Below are 16,211 nucleotides of genomic sequence, written 5' to 3'. Positions count from 1 at the left end.
GCAAGTTTTCATGCCAATAATTTATTGAACGGAGGTCTGTACACAGGCAAACCTTACTGTGGAAACTAAGACATCAGGAGCTCTCTCCACTCCCCTGGCCCTCCAGGGTGAAGTGAGGAGGGAGAAGACCTTGGGGGCAGAGGACAGGAGGGGAGTTACAGCTGTAGGAGGGGGCGGGGCCAGGTTGGACGGTGCGAATCGACGTTTTCTTTAAGAAAAAAATTATAACAATCTATTTACACCCGGGGGCCAGGGAAGGGAAGAGACAGGGGCTGGGCTGGTTCTATTTACAAGGGAAACAGGAGGGGAGGGGGTTTGGAGAAGGTGGAGACCTGGGGGAGGGGAGGGGGCCAAGGGGGTAGGAGGTCCTCATCCCCCCAACACCCTGTCCTTCTTTCCCTCCCCACAACCAGTTAAAATCCTCTTAAAAAGCCCACCACAGGAGTGAGGCTGGTGAGGGAGGGACTGGAGGTGGGGACAGGGACTCATTTACCTCTGCCCTCTAGTCTAGGGGCCCAGCCAGGGCAGGAGCTTGATGGGCTATGGCCCCCCTTCCCAGCCCCTCTTGGGGCTCCCAGATGGAAGTGGAAGGGTGGTTGGTGGGGCTCTCAGGACGAGTTAGTGAGGGGAGGTGTGGCATCGGTCGACTGCCAGTCTGAGCTGGTTGAAGTCTCAGTTAAAGCTGGAGGGAGGGAGGGAGGGAAGGAGCAGAGAATTAGTCTTTGCCTTTCAGACACCCCTTCCCCCTACCCAAGAATAGGAATTCTCTTGTTATAGATGCTGCATTAAAAGTTTAAAGCTGTCACTTTAGGTCAAGGGTTGCAAACTCAAGTGCCAAAGGGCCAGGATGGTAACTGAGTCACACACCAGGCTCCATATAAGGGGGCAGCTGGGTCGGGAATGGTGGCTCACACCTGTAATCCCAGCACTTTGGGAGGCCGAGGTGGGCAGATCACTTGAGGTCAGGAGTTCGAGACCAGCCTGGCCAACATGGTGAAACCCCATCTCTTATTAAAAACATAAAAATTAGCCGGGCGCGGTGGCTCACGCCTGTAATCCCAGCACTTTGGGAGGCCGAGGCGGGTGGATCACGAGGTCAAGAGATCGAGACCATCCTGGTCAACACGGTGAAACCCTGTCTCTACTAAAAATACAAAAAATTAGCTGGGCATGGTGGCGCGTGCCTGTAGTCCCAGCTACTCAGGAGGCTGAGGCAGGAGAATTGCCTGAACCCAGGAGGCGGAGGTTGCGGTGAGCCGAGATTGCGCCATTGCACTCCAGCCTGGGTAACAAGAGCGAAACTCCATCTCAAAAAAAAAAAAAAAAATACAAAAATTAGCTGGGCGGGGTGGTGTGCGCCTGTAATACCAGCTCCTCAGGAGGCTGAGGCAGGAGAATAACCTGAGCCCAGGAGGAGGAAGTTGCAGTGAGCCAAGACTGTGCCACCGTGCTCCAGCCAAGGCTAGACTCCATCTCAAAAAAAGGCAGGGGACAGCTGGAACCCAGCACCCACTGTCTACTGTCAGGAGGATGGGTGGGCCCATTGCTACTCAATCTGATTTTTTTCTTCCCCAAGAGAAACAGGAAATCTGAATTTTTACATAAAATGGCCCCTATTTTTAAACCTGGGCAACATGGCCAGGAGCAGTGGCTCACACCTGTAATCCCAGCACTTTGGGAGGCTAAGGTGGGAAGATCACCTAAGGTCAGGAGTTCAAGACCAGTCTGGCCAACATGGTGAAACCTCATCTCTACTAAAGATACAAAAATTAGCCAGGCATGTTGGCGTGCACCTGTAATTCCAGCTACTCGGAAGCTGAGGCAGGAAAATCACCTGAGCTCAGGAGGCAGAGATTGCAGTTAGCCGAGATCGAGCCACTGCACTCCAGCCTGGGCAACAAGAGCGAAACTCTAACTCAAAAAAAAAAAACAAAAAACACCTGGGCAACAAATTCAACGTTCTGTTTGTTCAGGCCAAACATTATTTCTCTGACCTTCCCACTGGCATTTAAACACAAATGTGCACAAGAATGCCCCTTAAAGGTGGTCATTCACATGTTTTAAGATGTGCTTTGTATGCCGTCAAGATTTCAACGATTTAAAATACATTTAAAATTACATTCAGGAAACCCAGGACTGAGAGAACAGCCTCACACTCCCCAGGCGGAGATATGCTTTAACCCCCAGCAGATGGCCCCCACTTACCTTGTGAGGACTGGGTGAGGGTGGTAGTGCCCGCTGGGGACCTCAAGTGAGGAGGGATGAGAATGGCGTTGAGAGACGGTTGGATGGAGAGTTCTAGAAACAGCAATTGACATGCCAGTCAGGGTAGCCTACAGCAGGGTTATGATGGGCACCAAATGGGAACCCAGCTATTGGTAAGGCCAGTTGTTTGTGGACACTTTCAGCCACAGGCCTCTCTCAGTGAAAAACTAGAAAAAGCCTAGCACACGGCAGATCACAGTAGAGCATAACTGAAACAGGTTCGATTACCCCTGAATCCGGGGGTCATCTTTCCTGAGCCCCCGCCTGCCTTGTACCCTACCCTTAGCTCCCCACTCCTGCTTCAACACCAAGCTCTTCACAATCTTTGACTGGCCCCGCCCTGCTCCCCAGATCCCAGGCTATGCCCTCACCACCAGCACTGAAGTTGAAGAGAGGGGGAAGTGGGCGGTTGTTAGGGAGCTGGGTTCCCAGACATCGTAGTTCATCAAAGAAGCTGTGGGCGCAGGCCTCTAGTGGGGAGAGCCTTGAGGACGGGGTGTACTCCAGCAGGCTGGAGCAAAGCGCGATGGCCTCCGGCGGCGTTCGAGATTTAAACACCTGGGGAATGGGTGCAGGGGTCATGAGGGTGAGATGCCCTGGTCACTAGCATACTCCTGTTATCTCACTGCCACAGTGTCTGTGGCAAGTATGACTGGCTACTTCCCACACCCCCACCTTCCAAATGGAGAAACTGAGGCCCAACCACTAAGGAGAGATCAGTTTGTATCGGGTGAGCAGCCAGCCCAGGTCTGGAATGTATAAGCCCTGCTGTGAGCTTTTTCCCCTCCATAATAATTAGAATCTTGAATTTACTTGTGAGTTCTTGACTTTTAAGATGCCATAAACTGGCCGGGCGCGGTGGCTCACGCCTATAATCCCAGCACTTTGGGAGGCCGAGGCGGGTGGATCACGAGGTCAAGACATCGATACCATCCTGGTCAACATGGTGAAACCCCGTCTCTACTAAAAATACAAAAAATTAGCTGGGCATGGTGGCACGCGCCTGTAGTCCCAACTACTCGGGAGACTGAGGCAGGAGAATTGCTTGAACCCAGGAGGCGGAGGTTGCGGTGAGCCGAGATCGCACCATTGCACTCCAGCCTGGGTAACAAGAGCGAAACTCTGTCTCAAAAAAAAAAAAAAGATGCCATAAACTTTGAAATTGCATGGAAGTTACAGATCCCTGGATAACTCTCCAAATCCTCCTAAGCCATGATTCTGAGGCCAGGTCCACAGAACACTTGACCTCCAAGGGGGAGTGGCTCTCAGTCATGCTGCCCTAAGCCCCGAGCCCTGCCCCACCTTTGTCCAGGGGTGAGCTTTAATCTGAGGGAACTTGAACTCCGTGTAGTTGGGGTTCATCTCTCGGATTTGTTCCCGGGTTGGTGTTCCCAGCACCTGTAAAAAGAGGGAGGGGTCTGAGACAAGGGCCCCACCCCTCAGCCCCACCCCCTGCCTACCCCAGCCCCACCCCTCACCTTGATGATCTCCACCAGCTGGTCCACCCCACTGTCCCCAGGGAAGATGGGCTGGCCCAGGAGGAGCTCCGCCAGTACGCAGCCAGCTGACCAAACATCTGAGGGGAAATGGGGGGAGCGTCAGGGCTAGGCGAGTAGGGCCACCAACCTCCCAGTATTTCTATTCCTCATGTCCATCCTGAGAGTGTCAGGAGCCCCATTTTCTCAAAGACAAAGTACCTGGCCCAAGGTCACATGAAGCCTAGAAACACTGGCCTGATCTTGACCCTGAAGGTCTGCAAGCCTTTGCTACACTCTCTAGTCTAGATGTGTTTCCAGCCCTCAGTGCCTTTCTCTGCTAAGGACCCCAATGAGCTCTTTCTTGCAGCTAGCCTTAGATGACAGACCAAACTAGGCCCAAACCTGCCAACAGGCACCCGTGTTCTTTGGGCCTCAGGAAGGTACAGCCTTAAATCTTGGACTGCCTTCCTCTTGTTCCAACTTCTATCCTTCCCATGGGAAGAGCTACAACCTGGCAGCTTCACCCTCCCTGCTTGTACCTTGACCCCCACAATGTGAGTTCATACCTAAGGGACTACACAGTTCCCCACGCTGCTGCAGAATGTTCCCTTTCAAACTCTTTCTTGCTTATTCCCTCATTTCAGCCTTCCCCTCATGCATGAAAAATGGCAGTCGTCCCCACAAACAGGGAAGGACACAGAGGCCCTGGGAGCAAGTTGCACCTTCATGGTGGCAAAGCCTTGCTTCCTGATCCCCCCAAGGTCTCCAGCAGCCCTTCCCCCTAGCTAAGAACAGAGGGTTGGCAGGGAGGTTCCAGAACTGGTATGGACTCTGGAGTCAGGTCAGCTTTCAAATCCCAGCCCTGCCCAGTCCCAGCGGTGCCACTGCTGGCAGACAGCCTCACAGCTCTAAGCCTTAGGTTGCTCATCTGTAAAACGAGCATCTGACAGCATCAGCCTTCTAAGTTTGTGAGGACTTAAGCTTTTATCAGCAAGCCTGGCATAGAGCACACAGAGAAATCCAAAATAGGGCTGGGCATGGTGGCTCACACTTGTAATCTCAGCACTTGGGGAGATCGAGACGGGTGGATCACGAGGTCAGGAGTTCAAGACCAGCCTGGCTAACATAGTGAAACCCTGTCTCTACTAAAAATACAAAAACTTAGCCGGGCGTGGTAGCAGGTGACTGTAATCCCAGCTACTTGAGAGGCTGAGGCAGGAGAATTGCTTGAACTCGGAAGGCAGAGGTTACAGTGAGCTGAGATTGCACCATTGTACTCCAGACTGGGCAACAGAGTTAGACTCTGTCTCAAAAAAAAAAAAAAACCCTCCAAAGCTTCCAAGATTGTCACTACCCCCCGCCACCCTCCCATAGCTCTGACCAATGGACGAGGTGTAATCAGTGGCTCCAAAGATGAGCTCTGGGGCCCGGTAGTAGCGAGAACAGATGTAGGAGACGTTGGGCTCCCCTCGGACCAACTGCTTTGCACTGTGGGAAGAGAGAGGCAGGAGTAAACACGAGGTAAGGGGGATCCTCCCCAGTCTCTTCAGCCACCCAACATGCCCCAAGCCGACCTGCCAAAATCGCAGAGCTTGAGGACAGCAGTATCAGGGTCCACCAGCAGGTTCTGGGGCTTGATGTCGCGGTGACACACACCCTGGGAGTGGATGTAGGCCAAGCTGCGGAAGAGCTGGTACATGTACACCTGGGGCAGGAACAGGACGGCAGAACTTCAGCCCAGCTCTCCCCACACAGCACCACTACCCAACCAGCGTGGCCTGAAGAGCCCTTCCAGGCCCACTCTCCCTGCTGCCTTCACAGCTTTGGGGAAACCCCTGTTTGAAACCCTTGGTTATCTTAGTGTGCACCACAATTACTTGGAGGACTTGTTAAAACAGGGACTGCTGGCCAGGGGCGGTGGCTCATGCCTGTAATCCCAGACCAAGATAGGTGGATTAGTAGAGGTCGGGAATCCAAGACCAGCTTGGCCAACATGGTGAAACCCCGTATCTACTAAAAATAAGCCGAGCGTGGTGGCACACGCTTGAAATCCCAGCTACTCGGGAAGCTGAGGTAGAATCACTTGAACTCGGGAGGCAGAGATTGCAGTAAGCCAAGATCGAGCCACTGCACTCCAGCCTGGGCAACAGAGTGAGACCCTGTCTAAAAAACAAACAAAAAACAGGGCCTGCTGGGCCCCACTCTCAGAGTTTCTGTCAGTCAGTTCTGGATGAGCCATTTGCAACAAGCTCTCCAGCACCGATGCTGGTCTCCGGACCACACTCTGAGAACCACTGCTTTAATCACAACCCTTGGCAGAAGCCTGATGAATAAGAAAGCTATGTCAGGAGGTTATCATAAAACAGGCTAGGGAGCCAGGCACTCAGCTTCCCCCTCACCAAAACCACTGGCTCCTTAATCCGACAATCAAAACCACCCCTGAGCCTGCCCCCTCTCCAGCTCCATTTTCCTGCTATTCTCCCTCCCACTGACTAGAACAGAAGGGGAATGAGAGCAGGATTTTGAGTTTCAGTCACTGCTGCATCCCCCAGGGCTAGATAGACCAGGGCGTGGCTCCTAATAACAGGACTGCTTCCTACGCCCCCTTCCCTTTATTCCAGTCCCCCTCAGCCAAAGAGGCCCCTTCCTTGCCCTGGTCAGTCTCCTCCAGGAAGCCTTCTGTGATCCTTCTCACCCACAAACCAGGCTGGGTGCTTCCTCCATTTCCAGAATTCCCTGTGCTCCTTCTGGTATGGCAGCAGTAGTTCATTTAATTTTCTGTGACGATGCCTGTCTACCGTACCAAACTGAGAGCTCTTCAAGGGCAAGGGCTGGGTCTAGTCAACAGTGCCTCTGGAATTGTTCAGCACTGGGCCCTATGCAGGCAGTCACAGGACAGATTCCCGAAACCAGAGGGTTCACCTCCGGGGAGGTGAGGTCCAACAGCCACGACCACTGGTAAGGCCCATGTTGGCTCACCCAGGCTCGGGTACGTAAAGCCAGCAGGAGCAGCAGCTGGGCCCCAAGTGACCTCCAGCAAACAAATCCACCCACCCCCTTCCAATGCAGCAGGCTGCTCCAGCCTCTGTTCGCCATATCATCCCTGGGCTGCAATCATTCATTCATTCATTCATTCAAACACCTCCTGAAGGTCTGTAACACCCAGGGCACAGTGCCAGGCACTGGGGAATGAGCCTGCACAGACGATGGACGGAGATCAGTTCCTGGCTCTGTGGATGCTAACCTTCCTCCAACCCTAACTCCTTCCCACCTACTCCCGACCAAGGCTCTGAAGACCCGGACTCTGGCCTCGGCAGCTGAACCTGTGCATTCCTAGTCCCCACCACTCCCTTATCCTGAGCTAACCCCAACATCTCTGGTGCCACTGGACTCCCCATATGGACCTGGGCAAGTGCCTGGCTGCCTCCGAAGCCCCGGGTCAGTCTGCCTTCCTGATTCAGTTAGGCCTTGCCTGCCTTGGCCCTCCCCTATATATTAGGCAAGCTCCATCTCTGGGGGTTATGGGAACAACAGCAGGGAACACAGGGCCTCCAAAGGCGAACATAAACTATGCAGATGAGGTATTCCATAAAAGGTGGGAGGCTCCAGAGCCCCTGGCTTTATGGGCCTGGGTCCCAGCAGCCTGCCTGCCGGCCTACCTTGACATAGAGGATAGGGATGGTCAACTTGGCCTTGGTGAAGTGACGGGCCACCCGGTATACTGTCTCGGGCACATATTCCAGCACCAGATTTAGGTAAAGCTCGTCTTTCTGCAGGGAGCAAAGGAGAGGTGTGAGGCACTGTGAGAAGAGTGAGGAAGGGGGAAGGAAGAGTGCGGGGAGCAGTGGGGGAGGGACTGGCACTCATGGGAAAGGCAGACAGGCAGGAAAATGGCTAGAGTCGAGGTAGAGCACCCCACCACCATCTTGAGGTCTCACCTTCTCCCCACTGGAGTAGAAAAAGTATCTCAGCCTCACAATATTGCAGTGGTCCAGCTTACGCATGATCTGCAGCTCTCGGTTCTTGGGGGTTAAGGAAGAGAGTCTCAGAATACGACAAACTCTCTTGGCTCCCCATCTCTACTCACTCACTCCCCACAACAGAGCCAGGCAGCTACTTCCTGTGTCCCAGCTCCAAGGTCCCCTGGAGTATCCCTCAATTCCTTCTCTCCAGCCTGTTCCCTTTCCACATGAGCTGGAGGCCTATGGGTTAAACGCAGGCCACAGAAGTGTTTTCTTCAGCCCACTTTAAAAAAAAAATTCAATTTATTGCTGACATGTAAAAATCAAATGACACCTTTCTTCTGATTTTTTTCCTCCAAAAGAAAGAAAAAGGATAATATAAAATTTATTTATTTATTTATTTTTTGAGATGGAGTTTCACTCTGTCACCAGGATGGAGTGCAGTGGCAAGCTGCAACCTCCACCTCCCGGGTTCAAGCGATTCTCCTGCCTCAGCCTCTTTATTTATTTAAAAAAAGAACCTGGCTGGGGCCAGGCACAGTGGCTAATGCCTGTAATCCTAGCACTTTGGGAGGCCAAGGCAGGCAGATCACCTGAGGTCGGGAGTTTGAGACTAGCATGACCAACATAAAGAAACCCCGTCTCTACTAAAAATACAAAATTAGCCAGGCATGATGGCACACACCTGTGATCCCAGCTACTTGGAGACTGAGGCAAGAGAATCACTTGAACCCGGGAGGCATAGGTTGCAGTGAACTAAGATCACACCATTGTACTCCAGCCTGGGCATCTCAAAAAAAAAAAAGAACCTGGCTATGCTGGCCAGATTGGTTTTGAACTGCTAGCCTCAAGCAATCCTCCTGCTTTGACCTCTCATAATTCAAGGATTATAGGTATGAGCACACACACCCAGCTTTAAAGAGAAAGAAAAAAAAAAAAAAACAGCTGGGCATGATGGTTCACACTTGTAATCCCCTCACTTTGGGAGGCCAAGGCAGGGGGATCACTTGAGGCCAGGAGTTCGAGACCAGCCTGGTCAACATGGCAAAACCCCATCTCTACTAAAAATACAAAAGAATTAGCTGGGCATGGTGGCATGGCACACACCTGTAATCCCAGCTACTCAGGTGGCTGAGGCATGCGAATGGCTTGAACCCAGGAGGCAGAGGTTGCAGTGAGCCGAGATAACACCACTGCACTCCAGCCCGGGTGACAGAGCGAGACTCTGTCTTTAAAAAAAAAAAATAAGGCCTGCTGCAGTGGCTCACACCTATAATCCCAGCACTTTGGAAGGCTGAGGCAGGTGGATCACCTCAGGTCAGGAGTTCGAGACCACCCTGACCAGCATGGAGAAATCCCATCTCTACTAAAAATACAAAATTAGCCAGGCATGATGGTGCATGCCTGTAATCCCAGCTACTCAGGAGGCTGACACAGGAAAATCGCTTGAACCTGGGAGGCAGAGGTTGCAGTGAGCTGAAATTGCACCATTGCACTCCAGCCTGGACAACAGGAGCGAAACTCCGTCTCAAAAAATAAAAAATTTCACATCTAAATCCAGTTTTTTATTTGTCTTGAAAAATCAGGGCCAGACACAGTGGCTCAAGCCTGCAATCCCAGCACTTTGGGAGGTCGACAGGGTAGATCACTTGAGGTCAGGAGTTTGAGACCAGCCTGGCCAACGTGGCAAAACCTTGTCTCTAATAAAAATACAAAAAAATTAGCCGGGCATGGTGACCCACACCTGTAATCCCAGCTACTCAGGTGGGTGAGGCACAAGAATCACTTTAACCCAGGAAGCAGAAGCTGCAGTGACCTGAGATCGTGCCATTGCACTCCAACCTGGGCAACAGAGACTCCATCTCAAAAAAAAAAAAAAAAAAATCAGGTGTGGGCACATGAGGCTTGCCACCCTACCTGCCACAGGCAACAAGAGAGAGGTGGTGGCCATCCAGCTCCAGCTGACCCTGGTCCCCTGGAATCATCTGGGTCTTTGAACTCTAGCTAGGATCCTGAGTCCCAGACTCCACACCTCCACCTCTTCCCAGAAGGCAGTCTCAGCATTCTTGCCCATTCTCTATTCCTTTGTGGGGCCTAGGAACTCCCTGCCCCCACATCCCTCTCACTTCTGGAACCCAACTCCAATCAAATTCTGACACCCTGGAGCTCCTCCTGCCCAAGAGCCCTCCCTGCCAAGATCCAGGCCCTGGTCTGGTTCCCTTCCAGTCTAGGCTCAGTTCTCCCACATCCAGATAGCCTAAGCTCCAAATGCCAGGCCCTTAAACACCAATTATTCCTCAATTTCCACTTCTTCCATCTCCTCCTAGTTCCCTGGGCCTCTGCTAGCTCACAGGGCACCCCCATTCCATCCTGCACCAGCCAAACACCTGGGCAGAGCGTGACCTTCAGAACCACCCGCCTAGCCCTGCCAGGTGCCTTTTTCCTCTGGGAAAAAGTGTAACCAAAAGGTTAAGGTAGAGGGCTTGGAAACCAGATTGTAGCCTTGACTGGGGCAAGTACTCTATGACCTCAGGCAATTCTCTTATCTGAGTTTCAGTTTTCCTGCTCCTTATCTTATACTTAAAATGGGTATAACAATAGTACCTACCCTCAGAGAATCTTTATATAAATTAGACAAGAACCTGCCTATAAAGCATTTACACTGAGCAAATGCCCAATAAGAGTCAGCTCTGAGCTCTCCTGGGATCCACATTTCCCATCTTCCACAGGTCTTATTTCCTCTTTTCCCCCTCTTTATCTTCTGGACCATGGCTCTGAAACCCAAGCCTTCAGCTGTCTGACTAGAGTTCTCCCACCAGTCATGCCCAGTTCCCAAACCTCCCCATCCCCATCCCGCCCAAGCTACCTTGAACCTCTTGTCCTGGAGAACCTTCTTGATGGCGACCAGTTCCCTGGTCTCTGCCAGCCGTGCCTGGTACACAACCCCAAATGAGCCATTGCCAATCACTTTGATGTCTGTGTAAGCCACCTCTTGGGAGCGCTCTGGGCCTTGGCCTAGAGTGGCTACTACTGTGGTCACCTTCCCGCTGTCACCTGGGGAACAAAGGGGATACACGATCCACTGACCCATCCTGTCTGCGCATCACCCCATCCTGGGGCTGTGGGAGGAAGGGAAATCTCTGCAGGAAGCTTGTTGGGGCCCTCTTTGTCCCTTCCTCCTCTTTGAGGAGAGGTGGATGCTGGACCTTCCCAGTGACTTTTCCTCTCTTCCTTTCTGGGAACCTTAAATCCTGCCTCTCCTCCACATGGGAGGATATTGATACCTAAACCTCTCTGCTTCAAGGGTTGTCAACCCCAAATTTCTACTTCTAGGAAGCAACAGATCACTGGTCCATCTTGGTATTGGGAGACACCAGATGTTGACTCCATCCACTCTGACCTTCTGCCCTCTGGCCCCTCCTATTTGGAGAAAGCTTGACCCAACCTCGTCCACTTAAGGGAGCAGTAACCCTGAGTTACTCCTACTTTAGGAAAGCACTAGTCTTTCTCACAGCCTAGAGGATACTGACCTCTAAGTCCTCCCCTGTAGAGCTGTTAACTTCACTGGCTCTTAGTGACAGAAATGAATGTCCTCTCCTGGTATACCTACCAGTGCCTTGACCCTCACTTTTTGGTACTTTGAGATTAGAAAAAACACTGACCTGACCTCTTCATCTGTGTGGTCCAGAGCCCCAGACCCCTCCCTGTATGTGGGTGGTCCCTAATGGACAAGCACCAGATTATGAGAATGATGAACCTGACTTCTATTATCAAGGGGCTAGTCCAGCCTCAGTCCTTTGAAGGAAAGCTACAATTCTCAATTCCCATTATTCAGATGGTAGCAAACCTTGGTGCCATTCTTAGGGGTCTTTGAATAACTGATGAACCAAATCCTTTTGTTTTTTTTTTTGAGACAGAGTTTTGCTCTTGTTGCCCAGGCTGGAATGCAATGGTTCGATCTCAGCTCACTGCAACCTCTGCGCCCTGGGTTCAAGCAATTCTCCTGCCTCAGCCTCCCAAGTAGCTGGGACTACAGGCGCCTGCCACCACGCCCGGCTTATTTTTGTATTTTTAGTAGAGACGGGGTTTCACCATATTGGCCAGGCTGGTCTTGAACTCCTGACCTCAGGTGATCCGTCTGCCTCGGCCTCCCAAAGTGCTGAGATAACAGGCGTGAGCCACCACGCCCGGCCACCAAATCCATTTTGAGGGGCCAGAGACATGTTCTTTCAGAGGGAGATAACCCTACATCACTGTTTTTTTTCAGAGCCAATGACACCATACCCTAGAACAGTTATTAAAGAAGTATAATCTTAGATCCATATTCTATAGGAAACTGTGACCTACCCTGCTCCATTCCATTTTTGTTAAAGAAGACACACCAAGCCATGTATTTTAAAACATGGACTATGGACTTGGTTTGAAGGATATGCTGACTCCCAATGTCTTTATATCGAAGAAGCAGTACCTATTAATTCTCATCATTGGGGTACAGCTCAACACGCCACGTCTTGATTTTAATAGGGAAGATGATCTGAGCACCAGGTTTGGAAAGACCTGGCCCTATTCTTTGGGTACACAACACAGTAACCTCAAAGCCCTGCTTTTAAGTGATATTCACTCCAAATCCCCATCTTTTGAAGGACAGCGAATGCAGATCCCTCTTTTTCGGGGTATGGTCTTATTCTTGTTCTCTCAGGAGACAATAACTCTAGCTCCCCATTTGCAAGCGACTGTGACCTCTGATCCAGTTTTCTAATGAATAGCAACGTAAGATACCTGTTCTTACGGCTCAAGGACCCAAGACCTCAATAATGGAAGAACAGGGACTTGTAACTCGTTTCTTTAAGTGTTAATAATTCTAGGCCAAGAGTAATTCTGATATCCAAGAGATGGTAACCCCAAGACCCCTTTTTCTGGGAGGGAGAAGACTTGGATCCTCGGTTTAGGGAGGCACAGTGACCTCGCGCTCCTATCTAAGCATATGAAAGAACCTGACGGATGTCTGAGGAGCTTTAGGAACCCTGATCACCACCCTACACGGGCGCCGCTAGTACTCACGGCCCAGCTTCACCCCGGGCGGCGGGAAGCTAGTGCCTGCGCCGGGGCCTCCGCTGCCTCCTCCGCCGCTGCCGCCGGGTCCACCCCCGGAGCTCGAGGCCCCGACGCCCCCACCCATGGCCCCGACAGACGTCTTCCCGCCGCCGGTACCGCCTGGGCCGGAGGCCGAGCCTCCTGGGCCGCCGCCGCCGCCTCCGCCTCCGCCGCCTGGCTCCGCAAACGAGCTGGTCCGCGCCCTGCCCGAGCCCCCAGGGCCGCCACCCGAAGGCCCGCCGCCACTCATGGCGCCGAGCGCAGGCCCAGGCCGCGGGGCTCGGGCTGCCCGGGCTGCCCCAGCCGCCTCCGCTGCCGCCGCCTCCCCCGGGCTCCGGCCTCTTCCAGGCCGCGCCGCTCGGGCTAGGGCTCCGGCTCCGGCCCAGCGCCCGCCGCGGGGCACGCCGGGAGATGCAGTCCGGCTGTCGTCCGCGCCGCCGTCACCGCCCTCGGCCCGCACAGAGAGCCGCGTGGCACGCCGGGAAATGAAGTCCACAAAAGCCTCAGAGTACCACGGGAATGACGGGTCGCGCTGTACGCCGGGAAATGGAGTCCAGGGTAATCTGTCAGCCCACTGTACTACGGGGAACCCTGAAGGACTTTGGGAAGCAGAGAGCCTGATGCCGCTGGGAAACAGAGTCCACTCACTCAGTCTATTGGCTGTGTATGCGTCCCAGAGCCCGGTGCGCTCTGGGAAATTAAGTCGGCGCGCGTGAACCTGCGGATCTCCGGCCGTGATGCAAGCCAGGAAATGGAGTCGTCGCCACGCCCTCACCGCATTGCAGGTGTGAAGAGATTTTTAGAGCACGCCGGGAAATGGTGTCCCAGGTTGTTTCTAAGCCTCAAGTGGCTACCGCAGTTCCGGAGATGGGCGAGGAAATGGAGTAGGTTTCGCGCTCCCCTTCCCAGGTACGCTAGGCCGCAGTCCCTGCCGGGAAGTGTAGTCAACACCAAGGCTTCGGAGCAGTTGCCACAGAGAGCCCTAGTGTGTTCTGGGAAATGGAGTTCCAGGCATCCTCCCTATTGACTAAGGGGGCGGGATCGCCTAAGAGTTCCAAGCATGCTGGGGAATAGTCCAGACCTGACCTTTTTTAAGGCCAGTCTGCAGAGGCTTGCCGGGAAGCGGAGTCCAGTGGCCACCATTGGGGGCGTGTGAGCAAAAGTTTAGGGGCTGCAGCAGTTCCCTGGAGAGACTTAAAAGTGTTTCAGCGCCTTCTTCCTCGCCCCAGGTCCTTCTTTACGAAAGAGCCGAGGTCGATCAAGGACTGCTGGAAAATGGAGCCAAGCACCTTTAAGTTCTAGGTGATCATAGATCAGGAAAAAAAAAATGTCCCCTCTCTTGCCCCCCCCCCAAATCTGCAAAGGATTCAGGAAAGAAAGTTTTCGGCGGTTTTTCAGAACACTGGTCGTCGGATACAGTCTAGCGTTTCCTAGCAATGTGGTTAGCACCAGGAAGCTGATTGGAGCATTAAAAAGATTGAAATATAATTTCTGGGCCTGGCGCGATGGCTCACGCCTAAAATCCCACCACTTTGGGAGGCCAAAATGGGCGGATCACCTGAGGTCAGGAGTTCGAGACCAGCCTGGCCAACATGGCAAAACCCTGTCTCTACTAAAAGTACAAAAATTAGCCGGGCGTGGCGGCGAGTGCCTATAATCCCAGCTACTCAGGAGGCTGAGACAGGAGAATCGCTTGAACCCAGGAGGCGGAGGTTGCAGTGAGCCGAGATCGCGCCACTGCACTCCAGCCTGGGCGACAAGAGCGAGACTCGTCTCAAAAAAAAAAAAAAGAATTTCTGTCTTGAACCCCCATTCCATTTTTGCTTTGTTTGAGACAAGGTCTCGCTACGTTGCCCAGGCTGGAGGGGAGTGGTGCGATCATAGGTCACTGCAGCCTCGAACTTGCAGGCTCAAGCAATACCCCTGCCCAAGCCTTACATGTAGGTGGGACTACAGGCGTGCACCACCACGCCCGACTAATTTGCTTTCGTTTGGTTTGTTTTTTTGGGGTGGGGGTTGAGGGGAGTGCTTCGACATGTTGTCCAGGCTGGTCTCTAACTCCTGCCTCAGCCTCCCAACGTGCTGGCATGTCAGGCTTGCGCCACGGCACCGGGCCTCCCACTCTGTGTTTTGGGTCCTTCGCTTCCTAAATTACAGGGTCCCAAAAAGTCAAAAACAAGCCGGCTGCAAAGAGTACCCTCAGGTTTTTCGTACTCAGTGAGTCGTCCTATTTATCGATTAATACTCGAAGGAGAGGAGAATAGCCCCCAAAGGGCGCTGGGAAACAAGAGTTCCTATGTATGTGTGTGTCTCTTTCTCCCGGAGAAATACTTAGAACTAGAATGAAAGCGTTCTTAGCCCCTCCTGCCTCCTGGAATGGCGGGAAATGGAGTCTCTGGACTTCACGTTAATCCGAGCCTGTATTCCTACTAACTGTCCTGTCCTTTCTGAAGCCGGAAGAAAGTCCTGTTCTCAGTTTTTTCTCGACTGCAATTCCCAGCGTACAGAACCGCGGGAGAAGGTAGCGCCAAAGCCTGTTGAGACTACATTACCCAGAAGGCAAAGTGCGGACACACTTCCGCTCCCTTCACAAAGCAGGCGGCTGCACCATGCGCAGCTCGGCGCGGGCATTTCTGGGAGTTGTAGTTTCACAAGCAAATGAGGCCTACTGCCCTCTGATGGCAGCGCTGAGTCAAAAAGTAAAAATTTGAGTCAAGCCCTTTGGCCTAGGGATTCCGACACCCGACCAACAAGGCTCACAAGGGCGGCGGAATGGGGCGGGATAGCGGCGGTTACTTAACCGCCAGAACCCGTGGGGCATGCGCCGTGGGCTGCGCGTGGGCTGCGCGTGGGCAACCGCCACGAGGGGATTGGGATCCGTGGGAGTTTGAGGGTGACGGTCTGAGATCGATCAGGATGTTTGTAGAGGGTGAGAATGTTCATAGAGGAATGCTAGGAAGGGGTTGTAAACGTCTGAGAGAGGCGTATCGTGTCTGGAAGGGCTGAGAGGAGTCCTAGAGCTGTGAAGGGGTCTTTGATGAGCTTAGTGACCTGAGGATAATTACTGGGTGGAGAAGCCTGAGGGGAATTAGGGTGTCTGTTAAAAGGTCTGTGGGTGGCTGGCGCGGTGGTTCACGCCTGTAATCCCAGCACTTTGTGAGGTCAAGGCAGGTGGATCACTTGAGGTCAGGAGTTCGAGACCAGCCTAGCCAACACGGAGAAACAGCAGTTCAAGACCAGCCTAGCCAACACGGAGAAACCATATCCCTACGCACAAAAAAATTAGCCAGGCGTGGTGGTGCACTGTAATCCCAGCTACTCAGGAAGCTGAGGCACAAGAATTACTTGAACCCGGGAGGCTGAGGTTGCAGTGAGCTGAGATTGCACCACTGCACTCCAGCCTGGGTAATGG

General features: G+C 52.9%; 1 protein-coding gene across 1 annotated transcript; it reads right to left on the bottom strand.

Annotated features, from left to right (window-relative positions):
- Positions 1-13,186, bottom strand: GSK3A (glycogen synthase kinase 3 alpha). The gene is made up of 11 exons (XM_064381268.1): positions 12,767-13,186; positions 10,572-10,759; positions 7,682-7,765; positions 7,403-7,513; positions 5,318-5,448; positions 5,125-5,231; positions 3,744-3,841; positions 3,568-3,663; positions 2,637-2,823; positions 2,206-2,298; positions 1-682 (listed from the first exon to the last, which is right to left on the bottom strand). Exons 1-11 carry the CDS (start codon positions 13,047-13,049, stop codon positions 609-611), a joined length of 1,452 nt encoding a protein of 483 aa, XP_064237338.1. The 5' UTR covers positions 13,050-13,186; the 3' UTR covers positions 1-608.
- Positions 13,187-16,211: the final 3,025 nt, after the last annotated feature.

The sequence above is a fragment of the Aotus nancymaae genome, unplaced genomic scaffold (assembly GCF_030222135.1).
Source record: "Aotus nancymaae isolate 86718 unplaced genomic scaffold, 86718_ANA_hifiasm-v0.15.2.pri h1tg000028l, whole genome shotgun sequence".
Classification (NCBI taxonomy): domain Eukaryota; kingdom Metazoa; phylum Chordata; class Mammalia; order Primates; family Aotidae; genus Aotus; species Aotus nancymaae.
Note: the sequence above shows the minus strand (reverse complement) of the source record. Positions and strands in the feature narration are given on the sequence as shown.

What these genes read in the sequence shown, in the direction of transcription:
- GSK3A (XM_064381268.1), bottom strand. Translation starts at nt 13,049, where the DNA reads ATGAGTGGCGGCGGGCCTTCGGGTGGCGGCCCTGGGGGCTCGGGCAGG. An exon ending in TCTACTCCAGTGGGGAGAAG is followed by an intron (nt 7,514 to 7,681) that starts GTGAGACCTCAA and finishes TGCTCCCTGCAG; the next exon opens with AAAGACGAGCTTTACCTAAA. An exon ending in AAGCTCACCCCTGGACAAAG is followed by an intron (nt 2,824 to 3,567) that starts GTGGGGCAGGGC and finishes CCCATTCCCCAG; the next exon opens with GTGTTTAAATCTCGAACGCC.